This window comes from Rattus norvegicus, chromosome 9 (assembly GCF_021556685.1).
Source record: "Rattus norvegicus strain SHRSP/BbbUtx chromosome 9, alternate assembly SHRSP_T2T, whole genome shotgun sequence".
NCBI classification, from domain to species: Eukaryota; Metazoa; Chordata; class Mammalia; order Rodentia; family Muridae; genus Rattus; species Rattus norvegicus.
The window spans coordinates 50,858,837-50,882,552 of record NC_141542.1 but is presented as its reverse complement, the minus strand read 5'-3'; the positions used below and the strand labels follow the sequence as shown (position 1 = coordinate 50,882,552).

Here is a 23,716-nt window from a genome sequence, read left to right as displayed (position 1 = left end):
TACTAGACGCAACCTCATTACACAAAAGACAATGCGACTGAAGGGAAGCCGATGCCTCTCTCCGCTGGTCTAGAGCGTTTCAGTTCCGTTTTCCCACGGATTCACAGCAGTGTTATTGCAGTCTGTATACACAGGTGATAGGAAAGTAAGTCAGGAGTGCATCTGGTTGCTTCTTGCCTCCATTATCAGATTACTATATTCATAGCTACACATTTTTGTTTTTGGTTTTTTAAAGATCTTGCAATATGATGTGCCGATAGTAAACATCAGACTCAGAATACCAGGATCTGTTCTCCTCGTGTTGTCAAAGCAATGTTATGAAAAGCCACGGGCGGCAGGTCGGGAGGCTTACTCACTCTCCCTTGCCGTCTGTGTTCTAAAGCTGAGCTGCACCACCCCTGGATAATCTCAGCATCGTTGTGCTGTCCTGGCTGCAGGAGCAGCAGCATGCCGCGTGATTTATTCATTGAGTTTCCTCTTTGGGAAGGAGATTATGAGAAGGCCAGCAACTGTGGCCGGCCTCAGTGGCTTAGAAGAAACATAACTTGTGTCTTTTCTTTCTTCCTTTCCTTCCCCATTCATTTTAGATTTTGGATTTGGTAAAGGGGAATCATTACCAGGTGGCCTGTCAGAAGTACTTCGAGATGACGCACAATGTGAGTAAATTGTCTGACTTCACAGATGTATCGGATGTGCCTTGTCGCTCTGTTTTGTGTGGTGCTTTTATAATTACATGTGTTGAGTAACTTACAAGGTTTAGAAAAGAGCCAAACAACTAAGATGGGCCGTACGAAACCAGAAATACTATGAGGAAGACGTGTCATAAGAGGATCTACCACACTGCAGCGTACCCACCGCTCACATCTAGGTTCAAGGTTGTTAAGGATTTTGTGAAGAGGCAGATTGGAAAACCTTTAGGCTTTATGATGTCTTCACAACTCAGCAACTGTGCCACAACATTGCAGTAGCTGTCATAGAAAATACGTAATCATTGCTGTGAACTTACAGAACTTTGTCCTTAACAGCATTCTCAGCCTGTGGATCATGACCCCTTTGGTTGAATGACCCTTTCAAGGGGTTGCCTAAGACCATTGGAATATACAGATATTTACGATTTGTAACCGTAGCAAAATTACAGTTAAAAAGCAGCAATGAAAATAATGTTATGGTTGGAGGTCAGCACAGCATGAGGAACTGTGTTAACAGGTCGCAGCATTAGGAAGGTCAAGAGCCACTGAACTGTAAAGAGGGCCAGAGTCTCAGTTTGCCAACTCTGCAACATGAAGATCCGGAACCTTAGCTCTTCCTGTCCAGAAGAGCCCACGGCACTTTTCATCTTCTACAAAGAAAATCCGATATATTTGATAGTAGTCTAATCTGCTTCCCTGGTCTCATATGTTTGTATGTAGAACCATTGTTCACATATAACTGCATGTAATATGCAAACAGTTACATGTAACTTAGTACTGAGTGCTTCTGGCTTGAAATGTGGAAAGCAAGAACCACAGGCTCAAGCGGCCTGCAAGGACAGGGTAAGTAACTCAGAAAGGTGAGGTTGGCTGCTGCTGGGAGAGAAGTGGCACATGGAGAACGTATGCCCTGCTACAGGCATTCATGTAGACAAAATTCACACCTCTATGCAGACCAACAGAAAACATCTCTAGCACAAATCCAGCCCACTGGCCCCTCATTCACAACCACTAATTTGGATGTGGATTCCAAACCCCAAACACACAGCTAAGAGTAGGCTCTGGAGGTCTGTGCATCTCGGAAATAGTTTGTCACTGAAGCCTTATGTGCGCTGCTGTGGAGTGTGATGTTGTCCTCAGCCTCCCAGAAAGTCACTGCATTGTTGAACTCATTATCAGCTACTGTGCTAAATTTTATATTCACATTCTCCATTAAGTTGTCAAAATATTTTTATAAATTCTGCCTTCTATAATTGTTGGATTTCTTTATTATAAGTGTTCATAGTAAAATTGTCTTTTCAATAACTAAAATGATAAATAATATGAGCCTACCTTTGTGGAACCCTTAGTGCATACCAGGCATATCACTAAGTTCTCTAAGCCCAACAGCCAGGCACCATTGTAACACCTTAATGAACACAGCATAGAGAAGTGGGGCAGCCTGGGGTTGTTCTTGTTGGAATGGAACATGGATTTGAACGTGGGCTATCTAAGTCAGTAAAGGTCTGATAGCCTAACCACGTTCTGTATCTGGTAGTTGAAAGAAATCTTGAGGTGATTCTAGACAGGAAAATGTTAAACACTGAGGCACTTTCAAGGTTAGCAGATCTAACTCATAAAGTATGGCTTATAGAAAACTGATTCCAAGAGACTCACTCAACCTGCCTCCAGTGACCAAAGGAACATCTAGAGCTCGAGATGGGCCCACCATGAATCCTGTCTGCTACATCTAATTGGAAAATATTACCCTTGGCATAAAACACCTTATTTTTGTAAAATTTGAAGTCTTTGTCATAAAAAAATGTAAGCAACAACAAAATTTCTTTAGCTTGATCATGACAGGACCCACATAACATCCTATGTCTGGGCTTCCCCGCATCAGCCTTGAATGCCCTGCTCCCTGAGCGCCTGTGTAGTGTTCCCAGGTCAGCACCAGCCTTGAATGTCCTGTTCCCTGAGCACTTCTGTGGCAGTTCCCTGGAAGATGGGGACAAATGTATATTCACCCAAACAGGGAAACAAAAACAGACCAATGTGTGGATACCACCAAAGTCCAACTTGGTGAATCAGTGAGTTTTATTGGGGTTACACAGGAATATGGGTGAAGGTTACTAACGAGCAGAGATCACTCAAAGAGTGGCATCACCAAAGCCCACCCCAGCATGAGTAAAGACGTAGGGAACCTGGAACACACTGCACACTGCAGGCAACTCAGCACTTTATACTGTCCCAGGTGACGCCTTTGGTCTCAGCCTTTTTTAGGTCCCTTGGCTGGCCTTGACTTCCTCTGGTCAGTTTAGCTTACCTGCTTCTTGCAGAAATCTCAGCTTCTCTGATAGTCTCTGAACAGTGCTAATAGCTTATATGTGCTTAGAGGGGAAGAGGGCCCAGCAACTCTGGTCAATTTCAGGGACTTCCTGAAGCTTACCAAATCATTTACTTCCTGGGTTTAAGGAGCTTCTCTGCAGGATGGCATATTTCATCCCTTTTAACATGTGTGTCTGAAGGAGCTTACCCTTACAACAAACTGTCGTGTGTTGTACCCCCCAACATACATTCTAGCATCCTTTGTCTCACAGGTCTCCCTCTCAAAAGGAGTATTTTAATCAGAGGAGACCACTACACGTTAGGACCTAGTGTCGTGCTTTGCTTGCTTTGCTCGAGACTTAATTTCATATATGCTCTCAGTTGTTTGTGAATCTTAAGTAAAAAGATCCTCTATCTCATCTTTAATTTTTAAAAATAAATTAGGTTTAAAATTGAGTTATACTAAATTATCCGCCCCCTTTCGGTTTTGTTGTTGTTTATTTTGTTTGGACTGGCCTCAGTTATTATGTAGCCCAAGCATGACATTGAATTCCTCATCCCCCTGCCTCTACCTTCTGAGTATGGGGTAATAAGCAAGCACCGTACCAAGTGAGTAGTCACACCCAGTGGAACACCCGGTGGAGTTCTTAAACGTGCCTTCATGGGGTCCAGCACAACTAGAGCTACAATTGCCCACTTTAAAATCTGAAGATGTGCATCTAAACCCTTTCATACCGAGGAATGGCATGGCTTAGGCTGTGTGCGAATCAGTGATATAAGAAGGTTGTTTGTATTCACTAGTTCTGTTACTATAGATTTTTAAATGCAGGTATCTCCATTCGTTATTTTTATAGAGTAAAAATAGAATCTATTTTTATTACTCACTTTCTGCCATCCCATCTCCCTCCCCTGTAAACCTCTGGGTTCATTTTCCTCAGGTCTCAGTGATGAAAGTCACTTAAGTGCAAGTCTTGAAAATGAACTCGTTAATTGATACCGTTTGCAGCAGCCCTGTGATAGCTCCATATGGCTCTGTGGTAACACCAGCTGCCTCATTACAAGCTGTCGTCGCAAAACCTCTTGATTAAAACCCGAATGTCTCATCGGTACAGCAGCACTGCTCCCCTTCTTCCCTTCTGCATTGGCCGGGGCAGGCATACGAGGCCTGTTCGTGTGAAGGTCATTATGTCGGTTCCTCCTGAAAGCTGACCTAGTGAAAGCTGGCTGCCTCAGTGGTTTTTGTTTTATGTTTTGTATTTCACGTGCAGTGGTGTTCTGCCTGCACATATGTCTTTGTGAGGGTCTCTGAAACTGGAGTTGTGGACAGTTGTGGGTGCTGGGATTTCAACCTGGGTCCCCTGGAAGAGCAGACCGCGCTCTTAACCACTGAGCCGTCTCTCCAGCCCCTGGGAGTGACGTTCAAGACAGTTGCATGTTGCTGGCCCATCGCATTTGCATTCTTTTGAGCTTTGTAAGTGGAAACACCAGGCCTTGTATGGGTTAATCTCTGAGTCTTAACTGAAAATGGCTTCTTCAGAAATAGATCCCTTTGAATATTGACTGGAGGTTTATTTTCCAAATAGTAGAGCATTACTTCTTGCCCATCATATAAATTGCTACAGAAGTCTTGTGAAAACCTATCACATTTTCCTGAAGTCTTAAATGGGGTATATGAAATGTGCATAAGTGTCTCTAATGGTGTGGGCTCATTTGGGCCAGAGGCTACACCACCACCTCCCATGTAGAACCTCATCATAGCTTCTGAAGTCATTTCTCAGAATCTACACATCTTCCATCGTCACACAGCAGGCAGTGATATTTACAATAATGGAATTTGATTATTTCATTAGCCTGCTTGAAAGACCTCTCAGGATTTCCATCTCTCTGAAGATAAATTTGAGTTTTGACACATTTTATTATGTGTCCTATCAAACATTGCCACCGGCGTGCTGACCTGGTCCCAGTTCTAACCAGTTCTGTGGACCTTCTAGGTTAATAAGTTACATGCTTTATATCTGAAATCCCTTCCCCCAAAGACTCATCTCCAGCTTATGGTACCAAAGGGGACAGTAGAGCCTTTAGGGGGTGGGATCAGGTGGGAGGAAGCTGGGTCATGGGCAGTGGGATCTAGTGGGAGGAAGCTGGGTCATGGGAGGTGGGATCTAGTGGGAGGAAGCTGAGTCATGGGAGGTGGGATCTAGTGGGAGGAAGCTGGGTCATGGGCAGTGGGATCTAGTGGGAGGTAGCTAGGTCATGGGCAGTGGGATCTAGTGGGAGGAAGCTAGGTCATGGGAGGTGGGGTCTAGTGGGAGGAAGCTGGGTCATGGGCAGTGGGATCTAGTGGGAGGAAGCTAGGTCATGGGCAGTGGGATCTAGTGGGAGGAAGCTGGGTCATGGGAGGTGGGGTCTAGTGGGAGGAAGCTGGGTCATGGGCAGTGGGATCTAGTGGGAGGAAGCTAGGTCATGGGCAGTGGGATCTAGTGGGAGGAAGCTGGGTCATGGGAGGTGGGATCTAGTGGGAGGAAGCTGGGTCATGGGCAGTGGGATCTAGTGGGAGGAAGCTAGGTCATGGGTATTGGGATCTAGTGGGAGGAAGCTAGGTCATGGGAGATGGGATCTAGTTGGGAGGAAGCTAGGTCATGGGAGGTGGGATCTAGTGGGAGGAAGCTAGGTCATGGGAGGTGGGGTCTAGTGGGAGGAAGCTAGGTCATGGGAGGTGGGATCTAGTGGGAGGAAGCTAGGTCATGGGAGGTGGGATCTAGTGGGAGGAAGCTAGGTCATGGGAGGTGGGATCTAGTGGGAGGAAGCTGGGTCATGGGAGGTGGGGTCTAGTGGGAGGAAGCTAGGTCATGGGAGGTGGGATCTAGTGGGAGGAAGCTAGGTCATGGGAGGTGGGGTCTAGTGGGAGGAAGCTGGGTCATGGGAGGTGGGGTCTAGTGGGAGGAAGCTAGGTCATGGGAGGTGGGATCTAGTGGGAGGAAGCTCGGTCATGGGAGGTGGGATCTAGTGGGAGGAAGCTGGGTCATGGGAGGTGGGGTCTAGTGGGAGGAAGCTGGGTCATGGGAGGTGGGGTCTAGTGGGAGGAAGCTCGGTCATAGAGCTCATGCCCTGGAAGACCCTGGGATGTTGGCTGTTGCTCTACCATGTTCCCATTTTATGATCTACTGCCTCAGCACGGGCAGCCATGGACAATGGACCATGTATTGAAATCTCAGAACTCTGAGCCTGAATAACCTTTGCTCCTTCACAGACTCTTTCTTGAGTATTTATCACAGCAACACAAGGTGCATGAAGGTGGAAAGGCACCACAGTGTTTCTCTCCCCAAACACCTAATGTGCAAACATAATTGAGAACCATCTACAAAGAAACCGTCACTGACAGTAGCAGCCAGTGAGAGAGGGGAAGCTGAAGAAGCAGGGGATTCCTGAGTAGGATAGTGGTGTGTTTTCACATCATGGCACATGGGTTCCCAAACATGGAGGGAATCAAACGGACTTGTATTTGTATAGTTTGGTGAGTAATAAAGAAAATAGCAATTGCAAAACGAGGGATTTGGCTAACGTCCTTTCCCGCAAGTTGACTTTAAAGAGTGCTGACTGTCATTTTGGGCCTGATTTCTATTTGTCCCCTTTCCCTAAACAAACAAACCAAGTTTATTTTTCTGAGCAAGAGAAAAGAAGACTACCTGGACCCCTAGTCTTCAATACAAAAGTACTGGACAGGGTTCACCCAGAAGTGCACTCAGTAGGAGAACGTTCACCACAGCAACAAGCAGCCTCCAAACCACAAGTTTAGCAAAATGAGTTAGGGCCGTGTGTGCCCGAGAGAGACATCCAGAAACACCACCCAGACCGTGGCAGCAGCTGGTCTCAGGGACCCGGGCCCTGCTGCAGATGGCTAGTCTAGGTATTAAAATGGAATTCATAAAATACAGGACTTAAATGTATTTTAAAATTAAGACACTTAACTCTTCTTCCTTTGTTAACCCTTTGATGCAAAAGGCAAGGAACTGCTCAGTACAGCCTTGTGGTTAGATCCAGTTAGATCTTCCCTTCATACCTGTAACATGCTTTAAAGTGGGAAGAAAAAGTATAACAGCGAGCTTTTTCTTCTGGGAACTCCATCGCCTTCTAATTGATTTATCTTTCTTGGCTCTTAAAGTATTTGACTTGGATTCCATAGAACCACAACTCGTTTAAAATTCATCTTTCATTAGTTTCCCCCATGTCAACCCGATGTTATAGCACTATCATTCCACCCATTTCACAGATGAGAGAGTGAGGCTTAGAAAGGTTACTGTGCTTCTTCTCCTGTTCACTGTGAATTCTGAGACTCCAGTCACTTCCGTTATTCTAATATTACTATTTTGCCAAGTAATATTAGAACTTTTCGTAAGATTTTTTTTTTTTTTGGTACAAACTTTGTGAAAATACTTTTGGAAGGGTCTGGGAGACAGCTCAGTGGCTGAGAGCGTTCTGGAGGTTCTTGGGGAGAACCTCAGTACCCAGCACAGCCGTCTAGCTCCAGTCCAGGGGATCTGGGACCCTTTTCTGAGGCACTTACATACATGCAAGCAGAACACTCACGCATATACATAAGAAAAAATAAAGCTTTGAAATATAATCCTTAAAGCCAAGTTTTATAAAGCTTTCTTAGCTTATTTGACTTTGCACAAAGCCTTGGACATGGTCAGAAATGGAAGTGCTCTAGTGAGAAGGCCTCATTTCATGTGTTTTGTTTACGTCCACCTGTGTGTGGAACTGTGTGTAGTAGGGCACTTTCAATGCATTGTGTGTTGAGCATCCCCTCCCCCACTCTTACCCTGGTTGGGCCCTTCCTTCCCTCCAACAGTTCATGTTTACTTTCATACCATAAACACATACACATTTAACATGTGTAAAGTCTGGGAACCACAAACAAGGGAGAAGAAAATGTCTCGTTCAGTCTACCGCAATGTGCGCACCAGGATTATCTCTAGTTTCCTGCAAACGACATAACTTCATTCGTGGCACACAAATATTCCATTGTGTGTACGTGCCGTGTTTCCTTTGACCCAGCCCTTGGTTCCTGGATGGCGAGGTGGTTCCCTCACTTACCCGTTATGAATAGGGCTAGAGTAATCAGTGATTTACAGATATTTCTATAATACATTGACCTCGGTAAGTATCCACGAATGGTGTAGCTGGAGATGCATTTTAACTCCTGCAAGTCCAGTTAGTAGCTTGATGACTGAGTAAGCTATTTACTCTATAGGCATTAGGCAGTCTGTACTTCGAGGGGTTCAATTTAAAGGAGCCGTAGTGTCCTCCTGGTCTCTGATTTTCTGTTCATAAATGGTGACGTGACACCTCCTGATGGAAATGTTTGAGCTTCCTATGAAACATATCAGGTTTTTCAGGAAGTGGACAAAACCTGATATAGTACAGAAGTTCATAAATTATGCCACTGTTAATAACAATTATGAATTTATCATAATGCATTGCGGAAACACTTAGAAGTTAAGCAGCCTCCTTGTTAAAAAGAGAAAGATTGTTTTCTTGATGATCTGGGTAAAACTACACACACACACACACACACACACACACACACGCACACCTTTAAACAATATGTAAACAACCAGTCACTTAACACAGTGACACGGTGACATAACTAAATGACTGGCCTGCATTTATTAGTTACTAAGGAAGTCTAAAGCTTCTCACCAGGCAGCCCCCTTTTTTCTGGTCATCCTCCACCTACTGAGGGTTAATTTTGAGACACAGCAGCTCCCCCTTCCAGTCCAATCCACCAAACATTATTTATAGATCTGATCACACCCCCTTCCTCCTTAGGGATTCTTACAGTTCCGACTTCCTTACGCCTGGAGAATTATGTCTAGACAGACCCTGACTTTCTGAGGTCTGGTCCCCGCCAATCTTTCTAACCTCGTTTCTTCTCTCTGTGTGCCTTTTATACTGGGCCATGTAAAGCACTTGCTCTGCAGGCCGTCCTCTCCTCCCTGCTCTGTGTCTGCTGCTCCTGTCCCACCTGCTTCCCTCCCCTAGGTTCTCACCCTCCCACTACCAGCCCCAGCTCAAACAGCCTCACTCACAAAGCCTTCTCTGATCTGCCTCACCAGAGTGACAGGCATTTTTCTGTGACTCCTACAATTTGCATTTCTGAAAATGACTTTTTAGCTATGAATGAACAAGGCTGTGATTCCTTAGCTTTTGTTTTAGTCAAATGCATTCTCATGTTCTGAAAAACTACTGCTTATAACACAGCCATGTATATAGTAAGCCATGTATATCATAAGATGTGAAATACATGACTGACTGTTCTGGGCTTAACTCAGTAAATATTTATTAGATACCTGTTACATACAAGTGAGCTTAAGACAAAGAGTGAGGTGTTGAAAGCCAAAAAAACAGGGCCACAAACCTGTAGTCTCAGGAGACTGAAACAGAATCGAAAACTCAAAGCCAGCCAGGTTCCTATAACTGAAGACATAGAGACAGACACTGTCCTTAACAAACAAGTAAATAAATAGTAAGGTAAGTAAGATGTAGCGCAATGGTTTCTGATCTAAAAGTATCAAACGAAGATACCACATTTTAAAAACCAAGCAGAGGTCAAGCCAAGTGAGTCTATAGTCACCTGTAACCGCAGACGGGAAGGTGGGGTTCACGTTAGGTGGTACGTTGCACAGAAGCAGCAGTCCATCCCATTAACCGAGTGTGAGGAAAGTGACGCTAGGGCTCATGTTTTAGATAAAGTCCCCGCTATGACTATGTGACACACTGGATCATAGAGGGCGTCTCGGTTTGAGGAATGAATATTGCGTGTGTTTGCAATGCTTCCACCTTGGCTCAAGGACAGCCAGACAGAGCCCACCTCTGTCCTTGGTAGTGTAATCTTGGGCAGGATCCTTATCCCTCTTTCTCAGTTACATTACGTAAAAATCCTGAAAACCACTGACACTTTAGCAGCGTGCACGGAGGAGAATGTGGGTATGGCACCTGGCACACAGTGGGTGGGCATACACACAGTGGGTGGGCAGTAAGAACCTGCCGATAATGAGATGTTTTTGTTCATCATTGGTAAATTTTAGGATCTACATGAGGGAATAACACTGTCTCTCCGTTCTTTGTGATCGCTAAAGGCGCAGAGTAATGAGAAATACCAGCTAATCCTCAAGGTTCAGTGAGGAAAAGAAGTAGCATAAACTCTTAGGTTCCCACTAAGTTTAGAGGGAAGATTTTTCTACACCAGGATGGATTGCAGGATGCCCCAGTTAACATTAAGTAAGATTGCTTGTTTTCATTATACCAGACAAGATTCCATGCCAGACCTAAGCTCTGAAATACACTGGTACCAGGGGCCAAAATCAAAACGGGCAAAGTGATTTTAATTCCGCTTGGAAAAAGCTTGGCCCGAGATGTGCTAAGCCTCTTGCTAAAGCCTCCAGATGCAGTAACGCATGCCCCACAGTGACCACTGTGACAGAGACTTGCCCGGGTGTGCTTCCCAGACTCTTAGTGTTGGGCAGGGGTGGGGCCCAGGAAGTACCCATGCTGGGGAAGGGCCCCACCACCGAGCCGCACTTCCAGCCAGCCCTGGGCAATGTTATATTTTATTCTGAGTATTAGCAACAGACATTGTAATTGATGGTGCATAGGCTGAGTGGTTGAACAATTACTGTGAGCGGAGGAAGGAAGAGTGCATTTGATGCATGCTTGAGTAGTCCCGAGCATCTACTCTGTTAGGTAGGTAGAGGCTAGGAGTCGGAGCCGACTCCCAGGGCAGGGGTTTGGATGAAGCAGGCACTGGCTGTGACGTGTGTGGGTCTTCAGCTGAAGCTCCGCTGTGCGGGGTAAGGAGTAGGAGCAGCCGAGATCCACATCACAGGTTGTCAGCTGTGAGTGGGGTGGGGACAGCACTGAAAGCTTTATTTCTAGCCCTACTATGTGCTAATGTGGTAAAAATGTGCTTCCTTGGGCAGGTGGACGATTGTGGCTTTTCTTTGAATCATCCGAATCAGTTCTTTTTTGAGAGCCAGCGAATCCTAACTGGTGGCAAAGATATCAAGAAGGAAGCAAGCCACCCAGAAACGCCTCAGCACAAACCCAGCACCCAGAAGACCAAGGATGCCACGTCTGCTCTGGCCTCTCTAGATTCCTCCCTGGAAATGGATCTGGAGGGGCTAGAAGACTACTTTAGTAAATGACGTGGCCCCTGGAGCAACTGGAGCAAATACATTCCTGTTTGAAAGGTTTGCCTTTGTAAACCTTTCTCTTCCTACCCACGCATGCTCACACATGTACTGGGAAAGCAGGCTTGCTTCCACCTTACTTTTGACAGAATGAAAAAGGAAGAGTTCCTATGGAAACCTTTCATTGAATATTTCGTTTTGAATCCTGTTCCAGAAAATTTAAAACAGTACTCAGGGACTAAAATCCTCAAGCAGCAATACAACTAAAACTAACTTTTAAAGTTTCACCTAGTTTTGGCCAAGTCTTCTTTTGGATCGATTTTGCTAATAAACAACATGTATATGACTATATCCGAGTAATTGGGAGTCTTCAGACATTATTTCTTTATTTGAAATACTCACTGCTGTCGGTGGGTGTGGGGAGGCGTGCAGAGGGAACCCTGAGCTACTGCGTACTGTAGACATGGACAAGGCCTGGCTAGGACGCCAAGGCCTGAGACTCAGACTCATGGGAGTGGCAAAGCCTTCCTCTTGTCTGAGTGGGAATGCTGACAGTGTGTGCAAAACCAACCAACCAGCCAGCCAGGGCTTCCTCCTCCCAGTGCCTGCAGCCCGGCACTGCTGCCCCACGGAGACAGCCTACTGAGATTAGCTCAGCTGCCTCCTCACTGCAGATGTCTAAAAACCACACCGAGTGAGTTTCTGGTTGCTGCTGCAGTTGGTCACTCCATCAGAGCAAGCAGGACCTTAAGGTCCCCGTAGACGGCAGTGTGGTGCAGGGCCATCGTTTGCTGCTGCCTCATGTCCTCATTTCATGAAACAGAAGGACAGAGGCCACAGACAGACTGGTTCATGTGTCTTCCTGTCTGTTTTTTCATGATCGTTTCCTGAATGTCTTACATATCTTTCATCAAACTTGAGAATAACACTAGTTTAGGTCTTAGTTGCAAGTTCAGTATCCTAGTACTAAGGTTTGATCTCCTATTATACAGAGGAACGTGTAAAACTTTGTAAAATCTGGAGACTGCAGGATGGAAATTAGAGGCTCAAAGAAAAAGACAGAGACGAACACTTTTCTGGTGCTTTGGGAGGTTAGAAAAAGCAATCCCCCCCCCACCCCCATGCTTCACAGGTCTTAGCAATTTTGGCTTGTTTTCTTGAAGGCAGAATGTTTGAGTTGGGTAGTGTAGGAGGAACCCAAAAGAGAAACCAAAAGATGGTGGCCCCTTCAAAAGTAGCCAGTGTGAAAAAATGGGTAGAGCAGATTGTCACTGTGAACACTGAGCCCATGTGACTCTCAAAGGCGAGATAGCTGAAGAAAAGTCGAGGTGGGACTGTAGCCGTTAAAGCGATGACACGGTTAGTGGGGATGCTACTGGGTTGCTTTTGTGTTGCTCTGTTCTCATCCTGCCCAGAGGATATGAAGCTCTTAGCTGTCATGCACATAAAAACACTAGCGATGTGTAAGGAAACTTCTTAGGACTTGTAATGTTTTACAGTCGTAAGACAGAACAATCACGGGTCTTAAATGTGTCGGGAGTGGACTGTGGCTTGGGGAAGATCCTTAATTCACACGGACTCAGTGAGCTGAGGAAGGCTGTTTCGGTTGCTCTACTGCTTCCTCCCTGACGCTCAGAGCTACGTGCACATTTCTCTCATCCTTCGCCGAGAAGGAGACAGAGGCTTTCACTTAGAAAATGTGAAATGAGACAACTCTCAAGTTCTCATCGGGTTAGTGTGCGGCTGGCAGATTTAATCAAGATCATCCACAGGCATTGGCTTGACATTAAACGTAAGTGCCCATTAAAGCGGGAGTTTGACAGCCGTTCTTCTTGTGACACTGTCTGAGGACATCTTTAGGGCTGGAAGGGAGGAGACATTGAGAGACCTCAAACCCTGTAACTAGTTCTGTTTGTTAACTTCTTTCCTAATGGTGATGGGGAAGGGGAGGACATGGTGGGCGGGCTTGCGGATCCTGAGTAAACGGGGCTCTGTGTCACAGTGATAAATATCCCGGCTAACAAACGGCATGGGGAAGTTATACCAGGGACACGCATTTTGGATACACATAGCACAGGATGGAGGCTGCCTTTCAGCAGGTCTGGCTTGAAAGGTTTGGTTATACTGCTCCTTAAAAAGCCATAGTCATCATTTGGGAGTCAGACGCCAACCCCCAGTGGTACATCATTGGCTTAGATGGTAGCTGGCTTATATTCCGGTAATCAGTGTTTACCCAAAGCGTCTGAGTACCCTCTCAGTGTTTTGAGTCCTCCTCTGACAGGTCTTTGCCCTCATCTAAGCCTACTCACCATAATTGGCATTGTAGACAATTAGCTCTGTGATTCTATGGAAATCGTGTCACCTGTAGGAAATGATCTTCCCACTTATCTGACCTCCCTGCCAAAAGCAATGCCATCCGGTGTTATTAGATTTGCTTTCTATCCAGTAAGCGCTTTTTGCCTGCTGCTTTGTGACATTTTATTTTACCCAAGAATTGTCACCGCGGCACCTTAGCAACAGCTAAAGAATATGTCTCTATACAAAGCATCTGTATTTCCCCTGAGCCTTCCTTTGTGGTAATGTTTTTGAACACCGATGACAAGGTAGGGAAATAATATTGCTAATAAATACATGATAGGATTTTAAGTTCACCATCATAGAATTATGAGAACTTTAATGTTTTGTCTTATTTCCCTCTTACACTGGAAGCTTGGAAAGAAGGTAAATTCAGCAAACAATGCATGTACAACTCTTCATATTAGGGGAGTGAATCGGCACATGTTTCCTGACTACCTCCATTCATGTGGTATATTTAGTTTTAACCGGCACATGGACCATAGAGGGTAGCAAAATTACTTATTAAAAGAACACATTGTAGGGGCTGGAGAGATGGCTTAGAGGTTAAGAGCACTGGCTGCTCTTCCAGAGGTCCTAAGTTCAATTCCCAGAACCCACATGGTGGCTCACAACCATCTGTAATGGGATCCGATGCCCTCTTCTGGCATGCAGATGTACATGCAGACCTTTAAAACTTCTCTCTGATTTTCCCTTTCTACTGATTCAATACTTATTTAATAATTTTGTAGCACCCTGAGTTCCTGTCTGTTCCTTAAATCTATCAGTCTCCGTGAGTGAATCCATCCATCCACTCCCATGGTATATGTGTACTTCCCGTATATCTGCGAATGGTTCCCATGCCTTACCTCCTATGAAATCTCTCCTCAAAACACAGACCAGTCCATACCTGCTGCACAGCTTATTAGGAGACCCCTCGTGTACCTTATACTTAATGCACCTAAAATCCAGCCTGTTTTCTTTCTTCTTAAGTCTGCTTTCTTCTCCCTCCCTCCCTCCATCACCAGACACCCCAGTCCTCTCGGTTTAATATCATTTGTTTTCCTGTCTAAACCAGTGGGTCTCACTTGGGGGCAGCTTTGCCTTAGAAGGTATTTGGCTATGTTGGAGACATTTGTGGTACTTACAACTAGCAGGAACTTAGGGGATAGAGACCAAGGAGACTGCCAAGCATCCTACAAGATGTTACTCCACAACAAAGAGAATGTTTGGACCAAACCTTGGCTGTAATGTGACTGAGAACCCATAATCTAAGGTTTTCACTCTCCCTTCCTACATCGAGCTGCATTAAATTCTCCCTACCATTGTGAGCAGCATGTTTACTAAGGGCCAGGATTGTCATACATCACTGTGAGCTCAGTACAATTCTAATGATTAGGATCTGAAATATGAACACACACACCACATACACACACACACACACACACACACACACACACACAGATTACTATACTCAAAAGGTTTCATAGTCCCGTGAAAAGGACATAAGTAGTAGATGATTGACCTTCTAAGTATGATAATAATGATGACACACATGAGATGGTTGAATAGGACATCGCCTTACGTCTGAACCTGCTCCCCTTTCCATATCTTTCCTTAAAGTTTAACCTAAGTGCTTCTTCCCATGACTGTCACCTACATCAGGAAATGCTGTGCATCAGGAAATAGGTTGTTTTGTGCATGAGGCTCTCTTTGATACTCTTCACCTGTCTCCTTGGTTCCACGTTGTCTCTCCTCATTCCGTAATCCAAGGCTGTGATTTGGTCCTTCCAAATCAGCCTCCCTGGTACCCATGGTGCTTTGCACCCTCTAACCCCATGTGGACTCCATGTCACATGTAAGCCAACTGGCACATGTTATAGCTAATGTGTTTATTCATCTTCACCTGTGAATCCCTAATGAATAGCAAGGCACCTTATAGGCAGATGCTTGACTACCTCAGGCATTCGGTAAGCATGTTAAGGAATCACCACTTACTTGTCAAGAATCTCAAATTTGGCATTCCTAAAACCTACAAGTAAAACTGGATTGTGGATGGTGGGGATATGGCTCAGTGTTCTTGGGTGTGTACTGCTTTTGTAGAGGACTGGAGGTCAGTTCCCAGCCCCTGCTTTGGGTGGTTGTCACTGTGTCTCCAATGCCCTCTTTTGACCCCTGGGTACCACACGCACATGTACAAACCCATACTCAGACATAATTATGTGCATAGTTCTTAAAAATAAAGAATGAAGGAAAGGCCATCCAGAGGTTGCCCCACCTAGGGATCCATCCCATCTGCAAACACCAAACCCAGACACTATTGCTGATGCCAAGAACTGCTTGCTGACAGGAGCTTGATATGGCTGTACCCTAAGAGGTTCTACTAGCACCTGACCAATACAGATGCAGATACCCACAGCCAACCATTGGACTGAGCTTGGGAATCCCAATAGAAGAGTTAGGGGAAGCACTGAAGGAGCTAAAGGGGATTGCAACCCCACAGGAAGAACAATATCAACTAACCAGACCACCCAGGACTCCCAGGGACTAAACCACCAACCATAGAGTACACATGGAGGGAGCCAGATACATATGTAAGAGAGGATACCCTTATCTGACATCAGTGGGAGGGGAGGGACTTGATGTTCCAGTGTAGGGGATGTCAGAGGGGTGAAGCAGGAGTGGGTGAGTGGGAGGAGGAGCACAGTCATAGAGGCAAAGGGGAGAGGGAGGGGATAGGATTGGGGGTTTGTGGAGGGATAACCAGGAAGGGGAATATCATTTGAAATGTAAACAAACAAAATGATTAATTAAAAAAAATAAAGAATGGGGACTGGAGATACGGCTAAACAGTTAAGAGCACTGACCCCTCTTCTTTCCAAAGATCCTGAGTTCAATTCCCAGCAACCACATGGTAGCTCACAACCATATGTAATGCAATCTGATGCCCTCTTCTGGCGTGTCTGAAGACAGCTACAGTATATTCATACACATAAAAAATAAATAATTCTTTAAAAAAAATAAAAAGTGAACTTTGACTCCTGAGAAAAGCCACCATTAGCCATGACCTTGTCAACTTTCCTAGTTTCCCAAGTGTCCTTGATTTATCTGTGAAATGGGTATAATAATCACAACTATTTTAACTATCATTAATTGTTAAGGTGCTGCAATTTGATGCTAATCCCTTCCAAGAAACACGGCGCATGGCTCCTCTCAGTTTTGAGTAGGTGTACTGTGAGAACTGTTCACAGGGTGCTGGCATACTTAAATGGAAGAATGGTGGAAACAAGGGTATCTGTGTTCAGAAAGCAGCTGTACATTTTTCCTTGTGGCTTTCATATACATTTGACATTCAAGTGGTACCTACCTATGTGGTACCTAGTTTCCAAGTACTTAAATGGCAAAGAAGTTTGACACAGGATCTCATCATACAACCCAGGCGGGCCTTAAACTGGTGGTCAGCATCCTGGACACTGAATAATAGCTATATACCACCAGGGCCAGGCTTAAAGAGTGCTTCACAGGGATTGGAATGAGATCCCTTCCGAGGAACTGGGCCTGTCCAAACCCAGCTACAGATCTGACTCTCCAACTGTATGTATTGATCATTTGTTTCCTTTGCTGTCCTGTACAACAGCAGAAGGTGTAATGCTATAGTATGTGATAGCTAAAGGCTGCCATCGAGACCATTAGAACCTAAGCCTTAAGCATCATATGAGAAATAAAAGGTGACCCAAATCCCGTGGGAAAGAGAGCTGACCATCCAGGAGTGCAGACATCCTAAGATTGCAGGACAGACTGCCACCTCTGCACACCTCAGCCCACATCGCTGGTCCAAGGGGAAACTGCACAGTACCTCTGGACACAGGGATATAGGAACAGACAGCCACCGGCACCTGAGGTTCTGGTCTGTGCCCAGAACCGAACTGAACCGGCCAAACAGCTCCCTGCACCCAAACCCCATGGGGGAGAGAGCTGGACCCTCAGAACTGTGGATATTCATGAGAAGTCAGAGGAGACTACCCTCTGCCCACAGTCCAGACCCAAGAGGGAATCGTATAGTGCCAACTGTGCCCACTGGGTGCAAGGACCTATGAGCAATCAGAGGCAGCACCCCTAGAGCTGGAAGACAGTCTCCAGGAGCGCCGACACACCTGAAATCAGAGCACCTGTTCTCAGGAAAGGCTGAAAGCAAACAGGAAAACAGTTCTGCAGGAGTGCTGACACAGAGGCCTACAGCAGGGTCAAGTCACTCTCAGAAACAACAAGACAAGCAAACACCAGAGACAACCCAATGGCTAGAGGCAAGCACAGGAAACTAAGCAACAGAAACCAAGACTACTTGGCATCATCAGAGCCCAGTTCTCCCACCAAAGAAAATACTGGATATCCAAACATACTAGAAAAGCAAGATTTAGATTTAAAACCACAATTTTTGATAATGATGGAGGACTTTAAGAAAGACATAAAGAACTCCCTTAAAGAAATGCAGGAAAACACAAGTAAACAAGTAAAGCCCTTAGAGAGGAAGCACAAAAATCCCTGAAAGAATTACAGGGAAACACAACCAAACAGGTGAACGAATTGAAAATGGAAATAGAAACAATAAAGAAAGCACAAAGACAGACAACCCTGGATATAGAAAACCTAAGGAAGAGACAAAGAGCCATAGATACAAGCATCACCAACAGAATACAAGTGATAGAAAAGAGAATCTCAGAGACAGAAGATACCATAGAAAACATCAACACAACTGTCAAAGATAATGTAAAACGCAAAAAGCTCCTAGCCCAAAACTTACTGGAAATCCAGGACACAATGAGAAGATCAAACCTAAGGATAATAGTTATTGAAGAAAGTGAAGACTCCCAACTTAAAGGGCCAGTAAAAATATTCAACAAAATTATAGAAGAAAACTTCCCTAACCTAAAGAAAGAGATGCCCATAAACATACAAGAAGCCTACAGAACTCCAAATAGATTAGACCAGAAGAGAAGTTCCTCTTGTCACATAATAGTTAAAACACCAAATGCACAAAACAAAGAAAGAATATTAAAAGCAGTAAGGAAAATGTCAAGTAACATGTAAAGGCAGACCTATCAGAATTACACCAGACTTCTCACCGGAGACTATGAAAGCCAGAAGATCCTGGACAGATGTCATACAGACCCTAAGAGAACATAAATGCCAGCCTAAGTTACTGTATCCAACAAAACGCTCAATTAACATAGATGGAGAAACCAAGATATTCCATGACAAAACCAAATTTACACAATATCTTTCTATAAATCCAGCTCTACAAAGGATAATAGATGGAAAACTCCAACACAAGGAGAGAAACTACACCATACAGAAAGCAAGAATATAATTTCCTTGCAATGAAACCAAAAGAGAGACAAACAAGCATAATTCTACCTCTAACAAGGAAAATAACAGGAAGCGACACTCACTATTCCTTAATATCTCTCAACACCAATGGATTCAATTCCCCAATAAAAAGACATAGACTAACAGACTGGATATGTAAAGAGGATCCAGCATTTTGCTGCATGCAGGAAACACACCTCAGAGACAAAGTCAGACACTACCAGAGAGTAAATGGCTGGAAAACAACTTTTTAAGCAAATGGCTGGAAGAAACAAGCTGGAGTTGCCATTCTAATATCAAATAAAATTAACTTTCAACCAAAATTCATTAAAAAAGATAAGGAAGGGCACTTCATATTCATCAAAGGAAAAATCCACCAAGATGAACTCTCAATCCTAAATATCTATGCTCCAAATGCAAGGGCACCTACATTCATAAAAGAAGCCTTACTAAAGCTCAAAACACACATTGCACCTGACAGGATAATAGTAGGAGATTTCAACACCCGACTCTCATCACTGAACAGATCATGGAAACAGAAATTAAACAGAGACATAGACAGACTAAGAGAATTCATGAACCAAATGGACTTAACATATTTATAGAACATTCTATCCTAAATCAAAAGGATATAACTTCTCAGCACCTCATGGTACCTTCTCCAAAATTGACCATATAATTGGTCACAAAACAGGCTTAACAGATACAAAAAGATAGAAATAATCCCATGCATCCTGTCAGACCACTGGGGGCTGAAACTGGTCTTCAATAACAATAAGGAAAGAACGCCCACATATACATGGAAGTTGAACAATGCTCTACTCAATCACAGCTTGGTCAAGAAAGAAATAAAGAAATTAAAGACTTCTTAGAATTCAATGAAAATGAAGGTACAACATACCCAAACTTATGGGACACAATGAAAGCTGTGCTAAGAGGAAAACTCATAGCTCTGAGTGCCTGCAAAAAAACAGGAGAGAGCATATGTTAGCAGCTTGACAGCACACCTAAAAGCTCTAGAACAAAAAGAAATAAATAAACCTAAGAGGAGTAGAAGGCAGGAAACAATCAAACTCAGGGCTGAAATCAAGTAGAAACAAAAAGGACTATAGAAAGAATCAACAAAACCAGGAGCTGGTTCTTTGAGAAAATCAACAAGATAGATAAACCCTTTGCCAGACTAGAGGTCACAGAGAATGTATCCAAATTAACAAAATCAGAAATGAAAAGGGAGACATAACAACAGAATCTGAAGAAATTAAAAAAGTCATCAGATCCTACTACAAAAGCCTATATTCAACAAAACTGGAAAATCTGGAGGAAATGGAAAATTTTCTAGATAGATACCATGTACCAAGGTTAAATCAGGAACAAAGAAACCATCTAAACAACCCCATAACTCCTAAAGAGATAGAAGCAGTTATTAAAAGTCTCCCAACCCAAAAGAGCCCAGGACCAGACGGGTTTAGTGCAGAATTCTATCAGACCTTCATAGAAGACCTCATACCAATATTATCCAAACTATTCCACAAAATTGAAACAGATGGAGCACTACCGAATACCTTCTATGAAGCCACAATCACTCTTATACCTAAACCACACAAAGACCCAACAAAGAAAGAGACCTTCAGACCAATTTCCCTTATGCATATTGACTCTAAAATAATAAAATTTTGCAAATCGAATCCAAGATCACATCAAATCGATCATCCACCATGATCAAGTAGGCTTCATCCCAAGGATGCCGGGATGGCTTAATATATGAAAGTCCATCTATGTAATCCACTATGTAAAAAATCTCAAAGATAAGAACCACATGATCATTTCATTAGATGTTGAGAAAGCATTTGACAAAATTCACCCCTTCATGATAAAAGTCCTGCAAAGATCAGGAATTCAAGGCCCATACCTAAACATAGTAAAAGCAACATACAGCAAACCAGTAGCTAACATCAAACTAAATGGAGAGAAACTTGAAGCAATCCCACTAAAATCAGGGACTAGGCAAGGCTGCCCACTCTCTCCCTACTTATTCAATATAGTACTCGAAGTCCTAGCCAGAGCAATCAGACAGCGAAAGGAAGTCAACGGGATACAAATTGGAAGGGAAGAAATCAAATATTACTATTTGCAAATGATATGATAGTATACTTAAGTGACCCCAAAAGTTCCACCAAAGAACTACTAAGCCTGATAAACAACTTCAGCTAAGTGTCCGGGTATAAAATTAACTCAAATCAGTAGCCTTCCTTTACTCAAAGGATAAACAGGCTGAGAAAGAAATTAAGGAAATGATACCCTTCACAATAGTCCCAAATAATATAAAATATCTTGGTGTGACTTTAAGCAAGCAAGTGAAAGATCTGTATGACAGGAACTTTAAGTCTCCAAAGAAAGAAATTGAGGAAGATCTCAGAAGATGGAAAGATCTCCCATGCCCATGGATTGGCAGGATTAATATAGTAAAGATGGCCATTTTGCCAAAAGCAATCTACAGATTCAAAGCAATCCCCATCAAAATTCTTACTCAATTCTTTATAGAGATAGAAAGAGCAATTTGAAAATTCATTTGGAATAACAAAAAAACCCAGGATAGCAAAAACTATACTCAACAATAAAAGAACTTCTGGGGGAATCACCATCCCTGACTTTAAGCAGTATTACAGAGCAATAGTCATAAAAACTGCATGGTATTGGTACAGAGACAGGCAGGTAGATCAGTGGAACAGAATGGAAGACCCAGAAATGAACCTACACACCTATGGTCACTTGATTTTGACCAAGGAGTTAAAACCATCCAATGGAAGGAAGATAGCATTTTCAACAAATGGTGCTGGTTCAACTGAAGGCCAACATGTAGAAGAATGCAGATCGATCCATGCTTATCACCCTGTACAAAGCTTAAGTCCAAGTAGATCAAGGACCTCCACATCAAACCAGATACACTCAAACTAATGGAAGAAAAACTAGGGCAGCATCTTGAACACATAGGCACTGGAAAAAATTTCCTGAACAAAACACCAATGGCTTATGCTCAAGAATCGACAAATGGGATCTCATAAAACTGCAAAGCTTCTGTAAGGCAAAGGACACTGTGGTTACGACAAAACGGCAACCAACAGATTGGGAAAAGATCCTTACCAATCCTACAACAGATAGAGGCCTTATATCCAAAATATACAAAGAACTCAAGAAGTTAGACCGCAGGGAGACAAATAACCCTATTAAAAAATGGGGTTCAGAGCTAAACAAAGAATTCACAGCTGAGGAATGCCGAATGGCTGAGAAACACCTAAAGAAATGTTCAACATCTTTAGTCATAGGGAAATGCAAATCAAAACAACCCTGAGATTTCACCTCACACCAGTGAGAATGGCTAAGATCAAAAACTCAGGTGACAGCAAATGCTGGGGAGGATGTGGAGAAAGAGGAACACTCCTCCATTGTTGGTGGGATTTAAAACTGGTAAAACCACTCTGGATATCAGTCTGGAGGTTCCTCAGAAAATTGGACATTGAACTGCCTGAGGATCCAACTATACCTCTCTTGGACATATACCCAAAAGATGCCCCAACATATAAAAAAGACACGTGCTCCACTATGTTCATAGCAGCCTTATTTATAATAGCCAGAAGCTGGAAAGAACCCAGATGCCCTTCAACAGAGGAATGGATACAGAAAATGTGGTATATCTACACAATGGAATATTACTCAGCTATCAAAAACAATGCCTTTATGAAATTCATAGACAAATGGTTGGAACTGGAAAATATCATCCTGAGTGAGGTAACCCAATCACAGAAAAACACACATGGTATGCACTCATTGATAAGTGGCTATTAGCCCAAATCCTTGAATTACCCTAGATGCCTAGAACAAATGAAACTCAAGACGGATGATCAAAATGTGAATGCTTCACTCCTTCTTTAAAAGGGGAACAAGAATACCCTTGGCAGGGAAGAGAGAGGCAAAGATTAAAACAGACACAGAAGGAACACCCATTCAGAGCCTACCCCACATGTGGCCCATACATATACAGCCACCCAATTAGACAAGATGGATGAAGCAAAGAAGTGCAGGCAGACAGGAGCCGGATGTAGATCTCTCCTGAGAGACACAGCCAGAATACAGCAAACACAGAGGCGAATGCCAGCAGCAAACCACTGAACTGAGAACAGGACCCCCTGTTGAAGGAATCAGAGAAAGAACTGGAAGAGCTTGAAGGGGCTCGAGACCCCATATGTACAACAATGCCAAGCAACCAGAGCTTCCAGGGACTAAGCCACTACCTAAAGACTATACATGGACTGACCCTGGACTCTGACCTCATAGGTAGCAATGAATATCGTAGTAAGAGCACCAGTGGAAGGGGAAGCCCTGGGTCCTGCTAAGACTGAACCCCCAGTGAACTAGATTGTTGGGGGGAGGGCGGCAATGGGGGAGGGTGTGGAGGGGAACACCCATAAAGAAGGGGAGGGGGAGGGATTAGGGGGATGTTTGACCGGAAACTGGGAAAGGGAATAACATTCGAAATGTAAATAAGAAATACTCAAGTTAATAAAAAAATAAAGAAAAAATAAAGAAAAACGCAAAAAAAAAAAGAATAGATATCGTATAAACCTCTCTTAAAAAAATGGGGTACAGGTCTCCGGGTCGGGAGGCGCTGACCGATGGGCTGAGTCCAGACGGGAACATCACCCGAGAGTGGGGATGATGAGTTGTGGGACTCAAGTCCGGTGTCCAGCGGTGTGAACTTGTTTGCCAAGGACGGCAGCTTCCTGGAGCTGTTCAAGGGAAGATGGAGGAGGAGCAGTGGCAGTGGCAGGA

At 43.9% G+C, this 23,716-nt stretch overlaps 1 protein-coding gene across 10 annotated transcripts in view; it reads left to right on the top strand.

Moving 5' to 3' along the window:
* The window catches only part of Prim2 (DNA primase subunit 2), a 212,175-nt gene extending 200,627 nt beyond the window's left edge, over nt 1-11,548 (top strand). For 9 of the 10 annotated variants that reach the window (XM_087565140.1, XM_087565144.1, XM_087565143.1 and 6 more), the window contains 2 exons: nt 588-656; nt 10,979-11,548. In XM_087565140.1, coding sequence (XP_087421266.1) covers nt 588-656; nt 10,979-11,203 — 294 coding nt within the window. In that variant the 3' untranslated portion in view covers nt 11,204-11,548. The remainder of the gene's footprint in view (nt 1-587; nt 657-10,978) is intronic. The other variant, NM_001024762.1, reaches the window with a different exon arrangement.
* Nucleotides 11,549-23,716: the final 12,168 nt, after the last annotated feature.